At 48.7% G+C, this 25,114-nt stretch overlaps 2 protein-coding genes across 2 annotated transcripts in view; both read left to right on the top strand.

Annotated features, from left to right (window-relative positions):
- The window catches only part of LOC136628240 (dehydrogenase/reductase SDR family member 4-like), a 143,837-nt gene that overhangs the window by 94,483 nt on the left and 24,240 nt on the right, over positions 1 to 25,114 (top strand). The window lies entirely within an intron of this gene.
- LOC136628920 (dehydrogenase/reductase SDR family member 4-like) overlaps positions 1 to 25,114 on the top strand; it is a 46,537-nt gene that overhangs the window by 21,184 nt on the left and 239 nt on the right. The window contains exons 7-8 of the mRNA XM_066604995.1: positions 17,756 to 17,890; positions 19,244 to 19,299. Of these exons, the coding sequence (XP_066461092.1) occupies positions 17,756 to 17,890; positions 19,244 to 19,299 (191 nt within the window). The remainder of the gene's footprint in view (positions 1 to 17,755; positions 17,891 to 19,243; positions 19,300 to 25,114) is intronic.

Raw genomic sequence — 25,114 nt, 5'->3', positions numbered from 1 at the left:
ACCCGAGGGAAGTCTAGAGTCCCTGTAAAGATCCCTCAAGGGCTTTACCGTCGATTAGGTGACCACATCTCTAATTGTGGGATCGGGGTACTAGGAAGGGACAAAACAGTAGATCTACCTCTAGAAGCTAAAAACTGAGGGTTGGCCACCAGCAGAGTCAAAGGGGCCTGGAACAGATATCAGGCCCATCTTTGGAGCGAATATTCCCCATATTCTAAGGACTCCCGACAAGAGTGGCGAGAGGGCAGGAATTTCCCTCAAGAACTGCCTCTGGATCCAGGGGGCTCCCTGAACCATCGCAGGCTCTGACCCATGTTCCATTTCTACCCTATCTTGGAATCCCTGCCCTGGAGTAGTGTAAGTACAAAGTTTGCAAGGCTCGCCCTATGAAATAGAGAGAAGTCTGGAAGCCCCAGTCCCCCCTCCTCCTTAGGGCGCATGAGGCCTACGCCCCCGCCACACAAAATAACTGATCAGGGATCGGACACTCAAGAAATAGCGCCGGTCGAGAAGGACGGACAAAGACTGACATAAGTACAGGAATTTCGATAAAGAGTCCATTTTGACTGTGTTAACTCTGCTCGTCCATGACATATAAAGAGGGCTCCATCTTTCCAAACCTGTTTTAAGGTTAGACAGAAAAGGCCGAAAATTTAATTCAAAGATCTGGGCGGGGTCCGAGGGTAGTTGCACCCCTAGGTATCTAATAGATGAGGATCTCCATTTAAAGGGGAACAATTCTGAAAGCTCTTGAGCTTCATTCTGGGGAAGAGCCACATTTAAAATTTTGTATTTTTGGAGGTTGACCTTGAAATTGCTCACTCACCCATATCTCACAAATTCTTTCATCTTGACCGGTAGTCCCACTCTGAGATTCGCCAAGAACAGGAGGGGGTCTTCCACAAACAACGCCATTTTATGTTCAGAGGAGCCTTCTGTTAAGCCCCTAACTGAAGCGTTTTTTTCTAATAGCGTTGGCTAGGGATTCCATTGATAGGACGTAGAGCAGAGGCGAGAGAGGACAGCCCTGACGGTTGCCATTACGGATCACCATAGCATCTGAAAGGGCACCATTCACCCTAATTCTAGCTGAGGGGCAATTATACAATGCCATCATCCACTCCCTCATCCTCCACCCCAATCGCAATTGCTGAAGGGTCCCCTCCAAAAACCTCCACCTGACCCTGTCGAATGCTTTTTCTGCGTCAACTGCGAGCAGGCAGAATGGCTTATACCCCGCTCTAGCTATGTATATCAGAGAGATAGCCTTAATGGTACTGTCCCTAGCTTCGCTTCCAGGGACAAAACCCACCTGCTCTCTATGAATCAAATTAGGAATGAACTTGCTGAGTCAATTAGCTATGATCTTGGCGAACATCTTTATGTCTGTATTAATCAGGGAGATTGGTCTGTAGTTTGTACAGGAGGAGGGATCTTTCCCCAGCTTCAGGATAACTACAGTATGTGTCTGGAGAGCCAAAGGCGGGAAGCGACTTCCTTGAGACACTTCATTGAAGAGTTGCATTAGGAGCGGAGAGAGTTCTTCTTTAAATAGTTTATAAAATCGTGCCAAGAACCCATCAGGACCCTGGCTTTTACCTAGTTTTAGCTCCTTAATGCACTACAAAATCTCTTCGTTGGCGAAGTTAAGATCCAAAGCCCCAGACTCCTCCGGCTCCAAAGGACCTGGGCCAAACTCTCTTAAGTACGGTTCCTCTTCCTCTCTGCTGGCTTCACTCATCATAGGCTCTCTTCCTATATTATAAAGCTTGTCATAATAGAGGCGAAATTCCTCCAAGATATCCCGGTTGGAGAAAGCTGGTCCCCCCTAGCTTTGTGTATTTTTGGTACAAACGTCTGCGGCGCTCTAGGATGAAGAGAACGAGCCAACTAGAGACCGCACTTATCTCCCATCTCGAAAGCTTCCCTACGGATCCTGTCCCCATATGCCAACGTCCTCTGGTCTAAAATTGACACAATTCGTTGGTGAAGGGATGAGATATATGCCCATAAAAGCATTACTCGGGGTTCTCTTGTTTGCCATCTCTTGATCATGAAGAGACAACAATAGTTTACCCAATTCTTTTGAATGATCGTTTTTCAGTCTAGCTCCATGGGAGATCAGTAGAGATGAGCGAACACCAAAATGCTCGGGTGTTCGTTATTCGAAATGAACTTCCCGCGATGTTCGAGGGTTCGTTTCGAATAACGAACCCCATTGAAGTCAATGGGCGACCCGAGCATTTTTGTATTTCGCCGATGCTCGCTAAGGTTTTCATGTGTGAAAATCTGGGCAATTCAAGAAAGTGATGGGAACGACACAGCAACGGATAGGGCAGGCGAGGGGCTACGTGTTGGGCTGCATCTCAAGTTCACAGGTCCCACTATTAAGCCACAATAGCGGCAAGAGTGGGCCCCCCCCCTCCCAACAACTTTTACTTCTGAAAAGCCCTCATTAGCATGGCATACCTTTGCTAAGCGCCACACTACCTCCAACAAAGCACAATCACTGCCTGCATGACACTCCACTGACACTTCTCCTGGGTTACATGCTGCCCAACCGCCCCCCTTCCCCCCCCCAGCGCACACCAAAGTGTCCCTGCGCAGCCTTCAGCTGCCCTCATGCCACACCACGCTCATGTCTATTTAGAATTGCGTCTGCCATGACGAGGGACCGCAGGCACACACTGCAGAGGTTGGCACGGCTAGGCAGCGACCCTCTTTAAAAGTGGCGGGGCGATAGCCCACAATGCTGTACAGAAGCAATGAGAAATAGAATCCTGTGCCACCGCCATCAGGAGCTGCACACGTGGGCATAGCAATGGGGAACCTATGTGCCACACACTATTCATTCTGTCAAGGTGTCTCTGCATGCCCCAGTCAGACCGCGGTTTTTAATTCATAGACACAGGCAGGTACAACTCCCTATTGTGAAGTCCCTGTGGACCCACAGCATGGGTGGCTCCCTGGAACCCACCGGCGGTACACAGAAATATCCCATTGCATTGCCCAACACAGCTGAGGTAGTAATGTCGTGCTTAATGCAGGTGGGCTTCGGCCCACACTGCATGCCCCAGTCTGACTGGGGTTCTTTTCAAGTGTACAGATGTAGTAAAAACTCCGTGTGCACCTACAGCATGGGTGGGTGCCAGGAAGCCACCGACGGTACACAGAAATATCCCATTGCATTGCCCAACACAGCTGAGGTAGTAATGTCGTGCTTAATGCAGGTGGGCTTCGGCCCACACTGCATGCCCCAGTCAGACTGGGGTTCTTTTCAAGTGTACAGATGTAGTAAAAACTCCGTGTGCACCTACAGCATGGGTGGGTGCCAGGAAGCCACCGGCGGTACACAGAAATATCCCATTGCATTGCCCAACACAGCTGAGGTAGTAATGTCGTGCTTAATGCAGGTGGGCTTCGGCCCACACTGCATGCCCCAGTCAGACTGGGGTTCTTTTCAAGTGTACAGATGTAGTAAAAACTCCGTGTGCACCTACAGCATGGGTGGGTGCCAGGAAGCCACCGGCGGTACACAGAAATATCCCATTGCATTGCCAAACACAGCTGAGGTAACGTCAGCTGTAATGCAGGTGGGCTAAAAATTCATTTGATTACACTGTAGGCGAGGGCCCACAAAAATTGCTGTATCAACAGTACTAATGTACATCAGAAAAATTGGCCATGGCCAGCCAAGAGGGCAGGTGAAACCCATTAATCGCTTTGGTTAATGTGGCTTAAGTGGTAACTAGGCCTGGAGGCAGCCCAGTGTAACGAAAAATTGGTTCAAGTTAAAGTTCCAACGCTTTTAAGCGCATTGAAACTTTTAAAAATTGTTCAGAAAAATTATTTGAGTGAGCCTTGTGGCCCTAAGAAAAATTGCCCGTTCAGCGTGATTACGTGAGGTTTCAGGAGGAGGAGCAGGAGGAGGAGGAGGAATATTAGACACAGATTGATGAAGCAGAAATGTCCCCGTTTTGGATGGTGAGAGAGAACGTAGCTTCCATCCGCGGGTGCAGCCTACGTATTGCTTACGTATCGCTGCTGTCCGCTGGTGGAGAAGAGAAGTCTGGGGAAATCCAGGCTTTGTTCATCTTGATGAGTGTTAGCCTGTCGGCACTGTCGGTTGACAAGCGGCTACGCTTATCTGTGATGATTCCCCCAGCCGCACTAAACACCCTCTCCGACAAGACGCTAGCCGCAGGACAAGCAAGCACCTCCAGGGCATACAGCGCTAGTTCAGGCCACGTGTCCAGCTTCGACACCCAGTAGTTGTAGGTGGCAGAGGCGTCACGGAGGACGGTCGTGCGATCCGCTACGTACTCCCTCACCATCCTTTTACAGTGCTCCCGCCGACTCAGCCGTGACTGGGGAGCGGTGACACAGTCTTGGTGGGGAGCCATAAAGCTGTCCAGGCCCTTAAAGACTGTTGCACTGCCTGGGATGTACATGCTGCTCGATCTCCGCACCTCCCCTGCTACCTTGCCCTCGGTACTGCGCCTTCTGCCACTAGCGCTGTCAGCTGGGAATTTTACCATCAGCTTGTCCGCAAGGGTCCTGTGGTATAGCAACACTCTCGAACCCCTTTCCTCTTCGGGAATGAGAGTGGGCAGGTTCTCCTTATAGCGTGGGTCAAGCAGTGTGTACACCCAGTAATCCGTTGTGGCCAGAATGCGTGCAACGCGAGGGTCACGAGAAAGGCATCCTAACATGAAGTCAGCCATGTGTGCCAGGGTACCTGTACGCAACACATGGCTGTCTTCACTAGGAAGATCACTTTCAGGATCCTCCTCCTCCTCCTCCTCCTCCTCAGGCCATACACGCTGAAAGGATGACAGGCAATCAGCCGGTGTACCGTCAGCAGCGGGCCAAGCTGTCTCTTCCCCCTCCTCCTCATCCTCCTCATGCTCCTCCTCCTCCTCCTGTACGCGCTGAGAAATAGACAGGAGGGTGCTCTGACTATCCAGCGACATACTGTCTTCCACCGCCCCCGTTTCCGAGCGCAAAGCAGCTGCCTTTATGCTTTGCAGGGAATTTCTCAAGATGCATAGCAGAGGAATGGTGACGCTAATGATTGCAGCATCGCCGCTCACCACCTGGGTAGACTCCTCAAAATTACCAAGGACATGGCAGATGTCTGCCAACCAGGCCCACTCTTCTGAAAAGAATTGAGGAGGCTGACTCCCACTGCGCCGCCCATGTTGGAGTTGGAATTCGACTATAGCTCTACGCTGTTCATAGAGCCTGGCCAACATGTGGAGCGTAGAGTTCCACCGTGTGGGCACGTCGCACAGCAGTTGGTGCACTGGCAGCTTAAAGCGATGTTGCAGGGTGCGCAGGGTGGCAGCGTCCGTGTGGGACTTGCGGAAATGTGCGCAGAGCCGGCGCGCCTTTACGAGCAGGTCTGACAAGCGTGGGTAGCTTTTCAGAAAGCGCTGAACCACCAAATTAAAGACGTGGGCCAGGCATGGCACGTGCGTGAGGCTGCCGAGCTGCAGAGCCGCCACCAGGTTACGGCCATTGTCACACACGACCATGCCCGGTTGGAGGCTCAGCGGCGCAAGCCAGCGGTCGGTCTGCTGTGTCAGACCCTGCAGCAGTTCGTGGGCCGTGTGCCTCTTATCTCCTAAGCTGAGTAGTTTCAGCACGGCCTGCTGACGCTTGCCCACCGCTGTGCTGCCACACCGCGCGACACCGACTGCTGGCGACATGCTGCTGCTAACACATCTTGATTGCGAGACAGAGGTTGTGGAGGAGGAGGAGGAGGAGGGTGCTTTAGTGGAGGAAGCATACACCTCCGCAGATACCACCACCGAGCTGGGGCCCGCAATTCTGGGGGTGGGTAGGACGTGAGCGGTCCCGGGCTCTGACTCTGTCCCAGCCTCCACTAAATTCACCCAATGTGCCGTCAGGGAGATGTAGTGGCCCTGCCCGCCTGTGCTTGTCCACGTGTCCGTTGTTAAGTGGACCGTGGCAGTAACCGCGTTGGTGAGGGCGCGTACAATGTTGCGGGAGACGTGGTCGTGCAGGGCTGGGACGGCACATCGGGAAAAGTAGTGGCGACTGGGAACTGAGTAGCGCGGGGCCGCCGCCTCCATGATACTTTTGAAGGACTCCGTTTCCACAACCCTATACGGCAGCATCTCAAGGCTGATGAATTTTGCTATGCGGACGGTTAACGTTTGAGCGTGCGGGTGCGTGGCGGCGTACTTGCGCTTGCGCTCCAACAGTTGCGCAAGCGACGGCTGGACGGTGCGCTGAACTACACTGCTGGATGGGGCCGAGGACAGCGGAGGTGAGGGTGTGGGTGCAGGCCAGGAGACGGTAGTGCCTGTGTCCTGAGAGGGGGGTTGCATCTCAGTGGCAGGTTGGGGTACAGGGGGAGAGGCAGGGGTGCAAACCGGAGGCGGTGAACGGCCTTCGTCCCACCTTGTGGGGTGCTTGGCCATCATATGTCTGCGCATGGTGGTGGTGGTGAGGCTGTTGGTGTTGGCTCCCCGGCTGAGCTTTGCGCGACAAAGGTTGCACACCACTGTTCGTCGGTCGTGAGGCGTCTCTGTGAAAAACTGCCAGACCTTAGAGCACCTCGGCCTCTGCAGGGTGGCATGGCGCGAGGGTGCGCTTTGGGAAACAGTTGGTGGATTATTCGGTCTGGCCCTGCCTCTACCCCTGGCCACCGCACTGCCTCTTGCAACCTGCCCTGCTGCTGCCCGTGCCTCCCCCTCTGAAGACCTGTCCTCCTGAGTAAGCGTTGCACACCAGGTGGGGTCAGTCACCTCATCGTCCTGCTGCTCTTCCTCCGAATCCTCTGTGCGCTGCTCCCTCGGACTTACTGCCCTTACTACTACCTCACTGCAAGACAACTGTGTCTCATCGTCATCGTCCTCCTCACACACTGAAAGTTGTTGAGACAGTTGGCGGAAGTCCCCAGCCTCTTCCCCCGGACCCCGGGAACTTTCGAATGGTTGGGCATCAGTGACGATAAACTCCTCTGGTGGGAGAGGAACCACTCCTGCCCAATCTAAGCAGGGGCCCGAGAACAGTTCCTGGGAGTGTTCCCGCTCCTGAGCAGGTGTCATTGTAGTGGAGTGAGGAGGCTCGGAGGAAGGAGGAGCAGCAGACAGAGGATTCGGATTTGCAGCAGTGGACGGCGCAGAACTGCGGGTGGACGATAGGTTGCTCGAAGCACTTTCTGCCATCCAGGACAGGACCTGCTCACACTGCTCATTTTCTAATAACCGTCTCCCGCGTGGACCCATTAATTGGGCGATGAATGTGGGGACGCCAGAAACGTGCCTCTCTCCTAATCGCGCAGCAGTCGGCTGCGACACACCTGGATCAGGAGCTCGGCCTGTGCCCACACCCTGACTTAGCCCTCCGCGTCCTCGGCCGCGTCCACGTCCTCTAGGCCTACCCCTACCCCTCAGCATGCTGTATTACCAGTGATTTGATTTCACAGGCAGGAAATAAATTGGCGCAAGACTGCAGGCCAAATATAATTTTTTCCCTTTTTTTACACCAAAAGGACCCACTGCCTCTATTGAATGAATAATCTAAGTTTAATAACTGTGCTGTGTCCCTGCTAATGTGTCACAGAACTTGAGGGTAGCAGAGTTATTAACTCTGGCAGAGCAGGTATTTTTTTCCCAATTAAGGAAAGCAAATGGCGAAGCCAGCAGTAAACCGTAGCTGGGTGCGTCTGATTTTTTAACGTTATACACGCAGCTCACACGTGTCCACAGCCCTTAGGACGGACAGAGGCAGGACAAATAGATTTCGTTTCCCTTTTTTTACACCAAAAGGCCCCACTGCCTCTATTGAATGAATAATCTAAGTTTAATAACTGTGCTGTGGCCCTGCTAATGTGTCACAGAACTTGAGGGTAGCAGAGTTATTAACTCTGGCAGAGCAGGTATTTTTTTCCCAATTAAGGAAAGCAAATGGCGAAGCCAGCAGTAAACCGTAGCTGGGTGCGTCTGATTTTTTAACGTTGTACACGCAGCTCACACGTGTCCACAGCCCTTAGGACGGACAGAGGCAGGACAAATAGATTTCGTTTCCCTTTTTTTACACCAAAAGGCCCCACTGCCTCTATTGAATGAATAATCTAAGTTTAATAACTGTGCTGTGGCCCTGCTAATGTGTCACAGAACTTGAGGGTAGCAGAGTTATTAACTCTGGCAGAGCAGGTATTTTTTTCCCAATTAAGGAAAGCAAATGGCGAAGCCAGCAGTAAACCGTAGCTGGGTGCGTCTGATTTTTTAACGTTGTACACCCAGCTCACACGTGTCCACAGCCCTTAGGACGGACAGAGGCAGGACAAATAGATTTCGTTTCCCTTTTTTACACCAAAAGGACCCACTGCGTATATTCAATGAATAATAACTGTGTTGTGGCCCTGCCTACACAATTCTTTCCCTGTAGTATCAATGGAGGGTGCAATGCTCTGCAGAGGCGATTTTGAGAGAAAAAAAAATATGCAGCATAGCTAACAGCAGCCAGCACAGTACTGCACACGGTTACATATGGCCCTAGAAAGGACCGTTGAGGTTCTTGAAGGCTACACTCACTCCTAACACTCTCCCTGCCTATCCAACACTTCTGTCCCTAATGCCGGGTGCAACGCTCTGCAGAGGCGATTTTGAGAAGAAAAAAAAAAAGGCACTGCTAACAGCAGCCAACACACAGGTATTACTGGCCCTAATAAGGACCTTTGGGGTTCTTGAAGCCTACACTAACTGCTATTTCTCTCCCTACAGCAGCTCCGGTACCAGCAGCACTGTCCCTCATCTAACTCACACGGCATCTGAGGCGAGCCGCGGGAGGGGCCGACTTTTATATTCGGGTGACATCTGATCTTCCCAGCCACTCACAGCAGGGGGGTGGTATAGGGCTTGAACGTCACAGGGGGAAGTTGTAATGCCTTCCCTGTCTTTCAATTGGCCAGAAAAGCGCGCTAACGTCTCAGGGAAGGAAGTGAAAGTAACCCGAATACCGCATGGTGTTCGTTACAAATAACGAACATCCCGAACACCCTAATATTCGCACGAATATCAAGCTCGGACGAACACGTTCGCTCATCTCTAGAGATCAGCATTCCTCTCAGGACACATTTCAAAGCCTCCCATTTAAGCTAGGCCTGTGTTTCATCCTTTTGATGATCTAATATGAAATTGGCTATGGTTGCTTTTATATATTGGATGCAAAGGGGATCCCTTAATAAATTATCATTTAACCTCCATACTTTTGTGCGGATGTCACCTTGGAAACCCGCAAATACCGCATAGACCAGAGTGTGATCTGACCAAATAAAGGGTCCTATCGAGCGGGACGGCTGGAAATCTAGAAGCATATGGGAGACGTAGAGATAATCTGATCTGCCGTAGCTATTGTGTACTGATGAGTGGAATGTATAATCCCTAACGCCCAGATGCAGGACACGCCACAAATCCACTAATTGTAACTTCGCCTGTTCTCTCAGGAGAGAGCGTGTTTCCACCCACGAGACAGAGGTCCTACCTGAGAAAGAGTCCTGTTCCGGATTGATCGCCTGATTGAAGTTGCTCCCCAATACAATGGCTGAGCCGTCTGCGAACATCGCCAATTCCCTTAGGGTAGTGATTCCAAAGGAGGTCTGTCCCTGGTTCAGAAAATAGAGATTAGCAAACGCAATCACTTTACTTAACACTTTAACCTTAAAGGAGATGTCCCGCGCCGAAACGGGTTTTTTTTTTTTTAAACCCCCCCCCCGTTCGGCGCGAGACAACCCCGATGCAGGGGTTAAAAAAACCACCCGCACAGCGCTTACCTGAATCCCGGCGGTCCGGCGTCTTCATACTCACCTGCTGAAGATGGCCGCCGGGATCCTCTGTCTTCATGGACCGCAGGGCTTCTGTGCGGTCCATTGCCGATTCCAGCCTCCTGATTGGCTGGAATCGGCACGTGACGGGGCGGAGCTACACGGAGCTACACGGAGCCCCATAGAGAAGAGGAGAAGACCCGGACTGCGCAAGCGCGGCTAATTTGGCCATCGGAGGGCGAAAATTATTCGGCACCATGGAGACGAGGACGCCAGCAACGGAGCAGGTAAGTATAAAACTTTTTATAACTTCTGTATGGCTCATAATTAATGCACAATGTATATTACAAAGTGCATTAATATGGCCATACAGAAGTGTATAGACCCACTTGCTGCCTCGGGACAACCCCTTTAATGAATATGAATCGTCCCTCTGGGTTGCATAGCACACGAGGGGCTGGATCTGCAAAGATCTGTTAAAAGCAATAGACACACCTCCCGCCTTATGAGTGGGGTCCGAACTATGAAACCACATGGGGAAAAAGTTAATGGAACACTTTGGTATTTCACCAGCCCTGAAATGCGTCTCTTGGAATAGGAGCACCTTCATCCCCTTCTTTGCAGATGGTAAAGTATTTGACCTCTTTTAGATGGAATATTGAGCTCCTGGGTGTTATAAGTGCAAATCATCAGACTAGACATGGTAGAAATTGGAGAGAAGCCATATTACATTCCTGAGCAAGGGTCTAAGTTGGATAGGGCAGGAGGAGGGACAGTGTATGGGAAAAAAGGGAGGGGGTGGGTAAAAAAGAACAACAACATATTCAAATTTAAAAAACCTTGACAGGCGAAACTTGTTAGCCCGTTGCAACATTATCTTTTAGTGCAACTCAAGGCTGCCTATCCTATATGGGCGAAGAGGAGACCAGAAACAGAGGTCAACCCCCCATTTCACCACTGTCACAATTCTTGCAAGGAGAAAAAGGGATGGAAAAAGAAAAAAAAATGGGGTGGGGTGGGGGGTGACAAAGAGAAATGATAAAGCAGTGATAAAGAAGTACGCCTAGATCAGGTAAAAGGAAGAGGAGAGGAAATTCACATCTGAAGACAAAATTCAAGTCTGCTGCAGGACCATCAGAACCACCCACCGTAGTGAGGGAAGAAGATAAATAAGCAACATAAGAAACATATTAAGATGACACAATCCTGAATGTAGAGAAACTTAGTCTCAGCCTCAGAGCATCACATATCCATGACACCCATAAACTCCGAAAATGATGAGTTCCTAGGATCAGCCGTTGTCACGCTCTCTCGTGACGTTACTCCTTGCTCCTCAGCCGCCTCTCTCCACCACCTGCCAACTCCATTCTAGGCAGAGTAATTAGTACACCTCCAATTTTGGGCCAATCCAGAATCGCAATTTGCGGCAGCTCCAGATTCCCCAAGAACTTAGGCAAATGACCCAGATTTCGAAAGATTGCTGTCTTTCCTCCTTTTCTAGCTTGCAATTGGAGAGGGAAACCCCATATATACAGAATGTCTCTGTCTAGCAGAACATATAGCAAAGGCTTCAGGGCCCATCGCAGCTGGAGAGTACGTTTAGAAAGCTCCAGATATACAGACACCGTATGTCTCCAAAAGACTAAATTCCCAGCTACACGTGTCTTTTGCAAGATTTGGTCTTTCTCTCTATAAAAATGGACACGACCCAGAACATCCCTGGGTTTAGATGGGTCAGTTGGTTTCGGGCCTAATGCGTGGTGTACTCTGTCCAGTTCCAGGGCACTATCCGGGGGTCTGCACTGGAGGTGATTGAAAAAATCAGTAACCCAGTCCTCTAATTGACTGTGGCCGACCACCTCTAAAAGTCCTCTTATACGGAGATTGTTTCGTCTATGACAATTTTCAATATCGTCAATATGAGTAGTCAGTTCAGCAATCTGATGAACTTGAGTTTCCAGCAATTGCGCATGCTCCTCTAAAGTGTTCTGGATCGTGTTTTGGGTCTCGTCCACATCTACTACCCCTTGTCCAACTTGCCTAATATCTCTTTGAAGAACAGCAATGTCATGCTTATGAGCAGCGTCTAATTTTTATAGAGGAGAATTCATCTCTGTTTTCGTGGGGATGGCTTTTAAGTGAGCCCTCCAGTCCCATTCATCATCAGTGGGATAGGGGCCTCCGTTATCTGATTGGCTAAAGCGTGGCATGGGCTGTGACCTTAGGGTGTTCATCTCCCCCAAATCTGCAGCCTGCTTTAGTGCTCTCTTAGTGGAATCCCCCTTTTTGCTGGGAGCAGTATTCCGGCGGGAATGATGTCGGGGGACTGTGGGGGCCCCGGGGTTGGGTGGGGTTTTTGTGGGAGCCGCTTAAATGCTCTGCATCCCTTTGCTTGTCAGCTTCCATAATGCCCATTCTCCTCCTCTGAATTTTCCCAGGTTGCATGGGGTGAATGAGGGCCAGTGAGTCTGCCCATGAGCTTCTGGCTGAGGGCTTCAGGTGTACAGTCAGGGGATTTCCCTGGCCCCAGAGGGACTCGTATCCGGGGAATTAAGTCCACTGGTGCCCCAGTAACTTCTGCTGGGGGGAGGAGAACCACCTCCCCACCTCGTGTATGGCGGCTTCCCCCCCTCCATCATGTTGCCATCTCATGCTGCAGCACCCCGCTACCTTTAGGGAGCCCAAGCTCCCGGACACCTTCCCAGGCTGGTTTATCTCCTTCTTAGCACCCGCGGGCACGTGCAGGGTGGAACGCTCTCTGGTGCAGTGTACCGCAGCCTCCTGTTCTCCCACAGCTCCACGCGCTGAAAGACGTGGCGCCATCTTGGATGCTCCTCTCTGAATCTCCGATCCACCTGGAGAGGGGAGGAAGCAGTCCCATGACAGGTACAGCTTGGGACCACAGCGGCTGAATTGTCTCTGTTTGCGGCAGGTCGGTTGGGAGCAGAGGACAAGCACGTCCTACTTCATCAGTGGCTAGCCACGCCCCCCTAAAATCATAATTGGGTAGCATGGTGATATATAGGTAAAACTTCCCAGGTCAGATGTGTTCCATTCATGTGCCTTCACCATATTAGAAGCTCCGGCGTCCATATATTCGTTCTGCGCATGAGCGGGCCTTGCAGTGAACATTGCAATATTGCATACAACAGGTCTCAGATTTCCAAACAGCGCATGCGCGGTAGTTACCATAGACACCGCTATAACTCATCTAGTACGTGTAAGAGTCACTATGGAGACAGAGATGATGTACGGCAACAGCAGTCACCCCGTTTCACTGGATCTATGGAGCGTACAGCTCCTGCATCCTTGTCCATTAGCCCTTGTATAGTGAGTCTGTGAATAGCAGTACAGACATAGCGGTCACTGCGGTAATCGTAAATAAAGGATTATATGATCCATAGCATTACCAAAAATGGAAGTATTCTCCAAGAAAATGTAAATCATTGTATAGACATCATCCTATTTACAACCCACATTAACCAATTTCAATTTTACCCAACAGATTCCTTTTTAACACTAAAAGTGATGTTTTAAAGATATCTATCGCATAGCATCTATAGGGGGTGTGTATGTATAATGTATATTGATCATGTGTTTTAACGAACTTCCAGTGACCCTGCTGTGATGCCTTTAAATTTGTCATAATCTGTGCGCAATGGTATGTCCCATTGCTTCATATAAATTGAATTGACTCTATTTGTACTATATGTATTTTCCTCATCACCTCCCCCAAATAGTTTTCTCCCTGTCTCATCTTAGTGTTGCTGGACACAGTTTGTTTTTGTAAGAGGGCAATAAAGCGCCCCCCCATCTTGTTCATTAGCCATCTAAAGGTGGGTCAGCTGGTTGACTAGTGAAATGTAACAAGCCACTCCCAGCTGAAGTCCTGTAGCCAGAACTTTAAAGTCAGTTCTACCCTCCATGCCTCACCTGATGTGTCCAGCACTAAGTGTTTGATGCTGTTGAATGATGCAGTTATACAGCGCAGTTCGACAGTGCAGGAGACAGGTAACATGCACAACTGTCCAAAGCCTGGTGGAAAATACTCTCCTCTTTGCACTAATCTCCTTCACTATCCTCTTTTCAAGCCTTCACTCTTTCTTCCAACGCCCAGCCCCAATATACTCCATCCACATCAGCCCCTCCCTCCTCTCTTCCCCTATGTATGGCTCCCATGCACTGTTCAACTTCCTAAGACGCCTTCAACCCCCTAATACTGCAAAGAAACACCTCAGACACCCACACAAATCCCCTAGCCATGTGCTCACCCTTGCTACTCTGCTACTCCTAGCTGCAGGGGACATCTCCCCCAACCCAGGCCCACCCCGTACTGTTCTCTACCAAAATGCCCCCCCTGCCCCATTCAAATGCGCCCTATGGAACTCCCAATCTGCGTGTAACAAACTCCCAACTATCCATGACCTTTTCACCAGTAAACACTTGAACTTGCTCGCCCTCACGGAAACCTGGATACAGCAGTCCGATTCTACCTCCCCCGCTGCATTGTCCTATGATGGCCTGCAGTTCTCCCACACCCCCAGATTGGATGACAGACGCGGTGGAGGAGTAGGCATCATCCTCTCCCCAAACTGTACCTTCCAGGTCATTCCCTCAGCTCCCTCGCTTACCTTTCACTCCTTCGAAGTCCACACCCTGCGACTCTTCCGCCCACTGCCTCTGCGTGTCGCAGTTATTTACCGCCCCCCAGGTCCTACCCGCCTGTTCCTAGACCACTTTGCTGCCTGGCTCCCCCACTTCCTATCCTGTGAAATCCCAACTCTCATCCTTGTTGATTTCAACATTCCTACTAACGACTCTAGCTTCTCATCTGCCTCCCGGCTTTTAACACTTACCTCCTCCCTTGGCTTATCACTAATCTCTGACTCCCCCACTCATAGAGATGGTAACACTCTCGATTTAGTTTTCCTCCGTCTCTGCTCTGCTTATCACTTTACTAACTCCCCACTTCCACTCTCGGTTCACAACCTTCTCTCTTTCTCCATCAGGCACCCTAGCATCTCTCCTGACCCTCCTATCTATCGCACCTCTAGGAACCTCCAGTCTGTCCGCACTAAACAGTTTGCCGAAACTATTCAGTCCTCCCTATCGCCCATCTCTCGCCTCCCCTGCCCTAACCTGGCAGCCGAATACTACCACACCACCCTCAGCCGTGCCCTGGATGAAGTGGCACCGCCCGTGACGCGAGCTGTTAAACGCAGACCACGGCAACCTTGGCTCACGTCCCAAACGCGCTTCATCCGGCGGTGCTCTAGGTGCGCCGAGTGGCTGTGGAGAAAGTCAAAGCTGCCAGCAGACTTCCTCCACTTCAAATTCATGCTTAAAATGTATAACCTAGCCCTTCACCATGCCAAACACGTTTATTTCACCTCCCTTGTCTCCTCACTATCCCACAACCCTAAACAACTCTTCGAGACCTTTCACTCCCTCCTCAGCCCCAAGGAACAGGCCGCTGTGACAGACCTGACTGCTGGAGAACTAGCTGCCTATTTCAAAGAAAAAATCGACCACATTCGAAAAGAAATCTCTGAAAGCTGCATGGTTAGCCCTGATCCCAGCTTCATCAGCACTGCACCCAGCACCTACTCCTTATCTACGCTAGAACCAACGACAGAGGAAGAAGTCTCCAGGCTCCTTTCCGCTGCCCGCCCCACCACCTGCGCCAGCGACCCTCTCCCCTCTCACCTCCTCCGCTCCCTTTCCCCAGCTCTCATTACTCACCTTACCACAATCTGCAACCTCTCCCTAACCTCTGGCACTTTTTCCTCCTCATTCAAACACTCCATTATATCCCCTCTGCTTAAAAAAACCAACCCTGGACCCGACTAATGCTGCTAACTACCGACCCGTCTCAAACCTCCCCTTTATCTCCAAATTACTGGAACGCCTGGTCTACTCCCGGCTTACTTGCTTTCTCTCTGACAACTCACTCCTCGACCCCCTCCAGTCTGGCTTCCGCTCTCTACACTCGACCGAAACTGCCCTTACAAAAGTAACAAATGACCTGATGACTGCAAAGTCGAGAGGTGATTACTCTCTACTAATCCTCCTTGACCTGTCTGCTGCATTTGACACTGTCGACCATAATCTCCTTCTCTCTATGCTCCACTCTATTGGTCTAAAGGATACTGCTCTCTCCTGGTTCTCCTCCTACCTCTCTGACCGCTCTTTCAGTGTTTCCTTTGCTGGTTCTATCTCTGCTCCACTTCCTCTCGCTGTCGGGGTACCCCAGGGCTCGGTCCTTGGTCCCCTTCTTTTCTCTATCTATACTGCCCCAATTGGACAAACCATCCACAGATTCGGCCTCCAATACCATCTCTATGCTGACGACACCCAACTATACACCTCCTCTCGTGAGATCTCTGGACCATTCCTCCAAAATATCACCGACTGTCTGTCCGCTGTCTCTAACACTATGTCCTCCCTTTTTCTCAAACTAAACCTTTCTAAAACTGACCTCCTTGTCTTTCCACCTTCTAACCGACCTCCCCTCAACATCTCCATTCCAGTGCCTGGCACCATCATAACCCCCCGACGGCATGCCCGATGCCTTGGGGTCACACTGGACTCTGACCTCTCCTTTGCCCCCCATATCCAATCTCTGGCCCAAACATGCCACATGCACCTCAGAAATATTGCTAAAATACGTCCGTTCCTAACCACGGACACGCTAAAGACGCTCGTGGTTGCGCTCATCCACTCCCGGCTTGACTACTGCAACTCGCTACTCATTGGCCTCCCCCGCACTAGACTCGCTCCGCTCCAATCCATACTAAATGCAGCAGCTAGACTCATTTTTCTATCCAGTCGTTAATCAGACACCTCTGCATTATGCCAGTCGCTGCATTGGCTGCCCATCCACTGCAGAACTAAATTTAAACTCCTCTACCTCACTCACAAAGCTCTGCATGGCGCTGCGCCACCATACATCGCCTCCCTACTGTCAGTACACCACCCAGCGCATTCACTCCGATCGGCTAACACCCTCAGACTAAATGCCCCTGTAATACGAACCTCTCATGCTCGCCTACAGGACTTCACTAGAGCAGCACCCATCCTCTGGAATGCTCTACCCCAAGGCATCCGGACAATTCCCGATGTACGATATTTCAGACGTGCCTTAAAAACGCACCTCTTCAGGGAAGCATACCAAATCTCCTGACCTAGTCCCTCGCCCCTCCCTATGGTGCTCCACCCTGTTTGCCTTCTGATAAATGATCTGTACATAAAATTTCCTATTGCCTGTGTTCCCCACCCCCTGCACCTCCTGTACCACCCTCAACCCATTTGTGTCTAACCCAATGTACCTTATATTGTAATTGTTGTATTGTTTTGCATTTATCCATGCCTGAAAGCGCTGCGGAATAAGTTGGCGCTATACAAATAAAGATTATTATTTATTATTATTATTAATATTATCTTTTATGTACAGAAAAATTGCACCTAAAGGGATCATATACATCATTCAAAGCAAATTATAACCCAAGATACCCAAAGGGGGATGTGCACTTTGACACCAAAAGAGATAATCAATCAAAATTGATATAGGCGTCAATGACAAGAAACCACATGCTTATAACTCAATTCTATGCAACAAATCTCTATTGAATTCATCTGGATCAATCCATAGATGGTTGACTAAAAATTAGCTGTATCGTAAATGTTACAGCTCGTAGATGAGGCAGAATGGACGGTAACACATCTGAGCCACAAGACCTAAAATACAAATAAGGGTGTAAGTGAGACAACATCATAAAAACAGTAATCAACACAAAACAAATCCAAAATACAGTACGACAAACCTCAAGGATATATTTATTTCTAGAAGTAGGGCATATAGTGATACTCTTGATTTAAACCTTTGGGGGCTAGTGTGTCCAGCCTAGAGGTTTTTCTTGCTCCTGTGCTCAATTTTATGCCTTTATTTCCTCTCAGCGTCTGGGTCCTTACTGTGTCAGTAAAACCGCATTGTTGGGCCTAACCAAAGTCCTTGCTCTAGAATTAAGATCTCTGAACATCCGAGTGAACTGCCTTGCTCCAGGCCTCATCCGCACCAGGTTTAGTGCAATTGTAAGTATGATTATGATATATGGGTTGCATGCTTTGTAAGTGCAATTGTGAGAATGGTTACTTTCGGCGAGGACTACATGAAGACGTGGTTAGCGGCTCAGATTTTGTCCTCCTCACAATTCCACCCATAACCTTGCTTCCCTTAGAGAAACATTGAGAATGTACTAATGCCAAGATTTTACGGTGATTCATGAGCACCAATTTTGCTTGAATCCAAAGATTAGGCTGTATTCATATATGATGTTTTGCTTCGGTTCTTTGGAAAATTTTGTTCCATCTTGTTTTCCTGCTTAGAAAAAAATAAAGATTAGCCAAAAAACACTTCACAGTGTAAGATATTGGTGATATTATTCAATGAGGGGATGTTTATTCCAGTTCCTCTTTCCTACTACCTCAGCCTGATGATGTGACCATCACAAGTTTTTTATGATTATATTGAAAAAGCATACCTGAGTTTTCAACAAGTTTTCTAAAATACAGCCAGTCTCCTCACACTCTCATTTGCTGCTCTTTGCAGTCTGTTTCATTTCAGTAAGTTCTGATTTTCAATTGGTCTTCCCCATTTTTCTGTTGTTCAGCTGTTTGCCATCCGCTTTCAGGAAGGGGGTGTGTAGCAAGCCTAGCATTCTGCCAGTAGTTCCTTGTCCTGATTTCCTTGCCCTTTTCCTTTCCTGTGTGTGTGTGTGTGTGTGTAATGTGTGCACACACCCTGTAAAAGTAGAAGAGGCAGAAATTGTGGAGATCATTAATATTGTCTGCAGATCTGTCACCTGTAGCCTCTAAGTGCATGGGAGCTGCCTGTGAAAATGGTGTCTCCCCTGTTGCTATGGAAACATTCTTGTGTCCATGTTCCTTCTTTTCTTTAAGACATAGAGTGAATGGCAGAGAGGCCTTGAAGGGAGACCTCCTAGTGGCAGTCACTTCAAATGAGATTTACAGTGGTAAAGCAACAACATGTTTAATGCAAGTATATTACAGAAATGATGAGCAAAATACGTTTGAAAAGTTTGTGCCCCTTTAACAAACGTGTGTCCTATTGCTGTGGGAGAAACTACATACCACTCCTATCTTTATTTTTCCTCTTACTGGTTCTACAGTTCGTAATTGCACTTATATCCTCTAAAGTGAACTAACCAAAAGACTGGCCAAACACATAGGTATACATGGGGTCAGCGAATCCCTGAATTTGCAGTATACATGCTTGTTTGGCCAGTTCATCCAAGCCTACAAAATTATGGGGAAGTCGGTGGTTCAAACTGTTAAATCAACAGATATTTTATATGCATGGCAAGCATAGGAGCTGCTGTGTTAGAGCTTCAGCATGATGACTCTTCTCTTTTTCAATTACTGCAGATTTGGGAGAATGAATCAATCTTGGACGAAGCAAAACTCAAACTAGACATTAGCAGGTAAGGATTAAAGTACAGAGGTAACAATCTGATATGCGGTACTACTTATAATACATGTAGGACTATTACAAAGAGATGTCACTATTACTATTGGGACCACTATGGCTAGGGAAGGGGGATCACTATTACTACTAGGGCCACTATGGCGGGGGTCCACTATTACTCTCGAATGAAGCACAGGTTGGGCAGGTGCACTGCACTCAATTCATTTCAATGTGAGCACTGAAGATTCCCAAGTGCTCACATTGAAATGAATCGAGTGGATATGAAGTATATGCTCTGATGAATATACTAAAAAATGTGATTGTTAGTGATAAGCAAACACATACCTTACAAGGGTCATCCACCTTAGCCTATCCCTTTTTTTAGAAGAATGCCCCAACAGTAAGCTGATCGTAGGTGACCTTCCCTCTAGGACTCCAAGTATCAGCTGTAAGGTGTGGAGAAACCAGGCAGCAAGTGTTTAGCTCACTTGGCCCCAATAGTAATAGTGACCCCTCCCCACCATAGTAGCCCCAGCAGTGGTAATGACCTCTCCCACGGTGGCCCCAGTAGTGGTAGCGACCTCCCCTACAGTGGCCCCTGTAGTGGTAGCGACCTCCCCCAGAGTGGCCCCAGTAGTGGTAGCGACCTCCCCCAGAGTGGCCCCAGTAGTGATAGCGACCTCCCCCAGAGTGGCCCCAGTAGTGATAGCGACCTCCCCCAGAGTGGCCCCAGTAGTGATAGCGACCTCCCCCAGAGTGGCCCCAGTAGTGATAGCGACCTCCCCCAGAGTGGCCCCAGTAGTGGTAGCGACCTCCCCCAGAGTGGCACAGTAGTGGTAGTGACCTCCCCCAGAGTGACCCCAGTAGCGGTAGCGACCTCCCCCAGAGTGGCCCAGTAACGGTAGCGAACTCCCCCAGAGTGGCCAGTAACGGTAGCGAACTCCCCCAGAGTGGCCCTAATAGCGGTAGCGACCTCCCCCAGAGTGGCCCCAGTAGTGGTAGTGACCTCCCCCAGAGTGGCCCCAGTAGTGGTAGTGACCTCCCCAGAGTAGCCCCAGTAGTGGTAGCGACCTCCCATAGAGTGGCCCCAGTAGTGGTAGCGACCTCCCCCAGAGTGGCCCCAGTAGTGGTAGCGACCTCCCCCAGAGTGGCCCCAGTAGTGGTAGCGACCTCCTCCAGAGTGAGTACAGTTGCTACACAGCCAGTGGGCCACATGAAATGAGGTGGCGTGCTAGATGTGGCCTGTGGCTCTTGTTTGACTTGTGTGCTGTACATGTTCAAATGAGTTATCTAAGAGTTTAAAAAAGAAGTAGAAGTAGCAAATACACAATAGTCACATCTTAAATGCCCCATTGCTGCCACACTAATGTTTTGTCACTTCTTCGATAATCCCTTTAACCCCATAGTGACCAGCCCATTGCCTTTTTACATCCTGCCCAAGTGGGCTTTATTCTCAGAGGACGTAAAAACATGTGTCGTGCAGAGAATAAAGCCACGTGGGCACTGGACGTGACAGCTCCATGCTGTCGGTGCCCGCAGGTAGCCGACAGCATGGAGCTGTCATTCCGGGCTGCGGGGACCCCTCCCCCTGACATTGCAATTGGCGCTATTCAATGGATAGCGCCGATCGCAATAAAGTGAAAAAAAGTTTTAAAAAAGTTAAAGATTCAGCTGCCCTGATGGATCAGATCTCCAGGGTCTTCTGCGGTGACGGAGTCCTCCCAGACCCGCCGCCGCTCTTCTGCGCATGCGCGCCAGACGGATGATGTCACGCGCATGCGTAAAAGCCCGGGAGCCCCCGGCAAATTCAAAATCTCCTGGCTCCCGGCTCCTGAAGGTAGCCGGGAACCAGGAGATGTTACCGGGGACCGCGATTCCCTGGCCCCATAATCGCCGCTATCCAATGGATAGCCACGCTCACAAAAAAGTTTTAAAAAGTTAAAAAAAGTACAAGTTTCACCTCCCCTCATGGATCTGATCCATGAGGGGAGGTGAAAATACTCACCTCAGGTCCGCAGATGTCCCCAGTGTTCCGGGACCCGAAGTCCCCGTCTGCGCATGCGCGCCTGATGATTGACTTCGGGTGCGTGCACAGAGGAACTCGGGCCCCGGGAAATTCAAAATCCCCCTGCTCCTGGCTGCCATGTGTAGCCAGGAGCAGCGAGATGTCACTGGGCACATGATCACTGTTATCCAATGGATAACAGTGATCATGTAAAGTTAAAAAAAAGTGTAAAAAAGTAAAAAAAATAAAAGAGAAAAAAAAAGTTTTAAAAGGTTTTAAAAAAATTTAAAAAGCTTACGTTTCATCTCCCCTCACGGATCATATCCGTGAGGGAGGATGAACGTACGTACATAAGGCCCCCGGATTTATCCGCGGACCTTACCCCAGTTTCTGCGCACACGCCCGTCGCCAAAATGGCGGAGGCATGCACAAAAGCTGTGGATTGCCAGGATAATTAAGATTCTCCCTGCTCCTGGCCACAAAACTTAACCAAGAGCCTGGAGCTTTCACGGGGGGCTGCGGTGAGCGGTTCCTGATCATGTGTTCGACGTTATACAATGGATAATGGCGGTCACGTAAAAGTTTTTAAAAAAAATGAAGTTTCATCTCCCCTCATTGATGCGATCAGTGAGAGGAGATGAAACTTTTTACCGGAGGCCTCCGTATTTGAACCCCAACGCGATCCTCTTTCGTGAACCTTGCCGGATTCTGCACATGCGACCACCGGCAAAATGCCGGACACATGCGCAGGAGTCCAGGAAACTTAAAATCTCCTTGCTCTCAGCGACCAACGGTCGCCGAGAGCCAGGAGCAGTGACGGGTGGCCTCGTTGAGCGGTCCCCGGTCACGTAATAAAAAAGTAGCGATCTAACATAGCGGTCTCACAGACCGGATAGGAATTAGATTCTGCATGCGTCTGATCCGTGGTAATACGCAGATCAATCGCATTGGATTACACAATTCCGCTCACATTATTGAGTCGGAATTACGTAATCCACTCGCAGAAAAGAGAACGCAGCAGGTTCTATTTTACTCCAAATATCCGCAACGTAGAGCCCATTGTGCTCCATGGTCGTGGATATACCCGCTGCCCATACGCAACTACATTTTGTACGGGCTGCGGGTACCCGCGTCATCGCTAAGCGATGGTGCGGGAAATACAAACAAAAAAAAAAGTGTACTGCGAATGGCCGCCTGTGTGACTAGGCAGTTATGCGCAGTACATTACGCGGCTGTACGCAGGGTCACAGCCAGGCTCACAGCTGGGATCCGCTGCGGGCCCCCACAAGCGGATTCCGCCTATGGCTGCGTGAGCCTGGCATTATTCAGACCGCTACCTGTAATACGTATTTTACAAGAAGCCCCGGGAACGCTTGCCTTCCTGCAGTTTCAGGAGCAGCTTGTTGAGCGCCTTCTGTGTGAGACCGCCGCACCTCATCAAGCTTACGAAGACTCACGGAACGCCACTTTTTACACCCCATGCCCGCCACTGAGGTCAAGAAATGACCCCCAAAAAGCATGAGAGGAGGGGCGGATCCGGTTTTATTGCCCCATGTGCCCATTCCAACCAGCCTCAGTAATTACCCTTGTCTTCGGAAATACCACACAGTTCACATTATTACTTTTATCTAAGATTTGGGGAATGCCAAAAAGGGCGTGGGGGATATTTTTAGGGAGTCAATTTTTATTCTGTACAAATGAGCAATGGGGCCTGGAGTTTATACAGTTGTACCCTGCAATCCAACGGGTGTTCCCTCCATTATAGGCCTTGGCATGGGCCATGTAAGTAGATTAGGGCCACAATGGGTATGTTTCTGAACACGGGACAAACGGGGGTATCGATTTTGGAGTGAATGTCTTCATTCCTATGTACACTGTACAAAAAAAACTTTTTAAATTGAAAAAATTGCCCAAAAAATTGGAAATCGTAATTTTTTTCTTTCTGCTTTGCTTAGATTCATTCAAATACTGTGGTGTCAAAATACGCAGTACACCCCTAGATGAATTTGTTAAGGGGTCTAGTTTTCAAAATGGGGTCATTTGAGGGGGTTCCTTATCGTTTTGGCTACTCAATGGCTCTATAAGTGGGCGATGGGACCTGGAATTTATTCAGTTGTACCCTGAAATCCAACGGATGTTCCTTTTATTAAAGGCCTAGCCATGTGTCCTGTAAATAGATTGGGGCCACAATGGGTATGTTTCTGAACTCGGGTATCCATTTTGGGGTGAACGTCTTCATTCCTATGTACGCTGTACAAAAAAACAGTTTTTAAATTTGAAAAAAATTGCCAAAAAAATTGAAAATCGTAATTTTTTCCTTCTGCTTTGCTTAGATTCATTCAAATACTGTGGGGTCAAAATACACAGTACACCCCTAGATGAACACGTTAAGGGGTCTAGTAAAGCCACCGACTGCTCCTTTTTGGGCCCTGTTGTGCATCCAGACATAAGATTAGGGCCACAGTGGGTATATTTCTGAAAACAGCACAAATAGGGGTATCCATTATGGGGTGCAAGTTTTTATTCACATGTGTGCTGTAGAAAAAAAGCTGTTTTTAAAGTGACAGAATTGCCAAAAAAGGAAACTCTCAATTTTTTTCCTTTTGCTTTGCTTGAATTCATTCAAAAACTGTGGCATCAAAATAGGTAGTACACCCCTAGATAAATTCGTTAAGGGGTCTAGTTTTCAAAATGGGGTCATTTGTGGGGGTTCTCTATGGTTTTGGCCGCTCAAGAACTCTACAAGTGTGCTATGGGGCCTAAAAGGTCTTCAAGCAAAATCTATGTTCTGAAAGCCACAGATTACTCCTTACATTTTGGGCCCCGTTGTGCATCCAGACAGAAGATTAGGGCCACAATGGGTATGTTTCTGAGCACAGGACAAACAGGGGTATCCATTTTGGGGTGTAAGTCTTCATTCATATGTGTGCTGTACAAAAAAAGCTGTTTTTAAAATGACAGAATTGACAAAAAACGAAAATCACAATTTTTTCCTTTTGCTTTGCTTCAATTTATTCACAAACTGTGGGGTCAAAATGGACAGTAAACACCTAGATAAATTTGTTATGGGGTCTAGTTTTCAAAATGGGGTCATTTGTGGGGGTTTTCTATGGTTTTGGGTGCTCAAGAACTCTACATGTGTGCTATGGGGCCTAAAACGCCTTCAAGCAAAATTTCTGTTCTGAAAGACACTGACTACTCCTTTCATTTTGGGCCCCGTTATGCACTCAGATATAAGATTAGAGCCATATTTTTGAACACAGGACAAACAGGGGGACCCATTTTGGGGTGTAAATCCTCATTTTCATGTAAACTATAGAAAAAATATGTCTTTAAAATGACATATTTGCAAAAATATGAAATTTTACTTTTTCTTCTCTAAATTGAATTCATTCCTGAAAAAAACTGTGGGGTCAAAATAATCATGACACCCCTCAGTGAATACATTAAGAGGTGTTCCTCAAAATGCTGTAGAGTAATGTTAAACTTGTACGTCTCCTAAATGGTTAAAAAAACATAAGTTTTTCAAATGTGCATTCAGAATAAAGTAAATAGATGGAAATATATATCTTAGCAAAAGTTTGTACAGTATGTTTGCACATATTTGATTATTACAGTTGAAAATGTGAAAAAACGATAATTTTTTCAAAATTTTTCCAATATTGGCGCTTTTAATAAATATACACAAATTATATCGGACTATTTTCACCACCTAAATGAAGTACAACATGTGGCGAAAAAACAATATCAGAATCACTTGGATATGCAAAACCTTTACGGAGCTATTCTATGTTAAAGTACACATGTCAGATTTCCACAATTTGGC

This window comes from Eleutherodactylus coqui, chromosome 5, assembly GCF_035609145.1.
Source record: "Eleutherodactylus coqui strain aEleCoq1 chromosome 5, aEleCoq1.hap1, whole genome shotgun sequence".
Taxonomy (NCBI): Eukaryota; Metazoa; Chordata; class Amphibia; order Anura; family Eleutherodactylidae; genus Eleutherodactylus; species Eleutherodactylus coqui.
The sequence above is the reverse complement of the archived record's forward strand: the minus strand, read 5'-3'. Positions and strand labels throughout refer to the sequence as shown.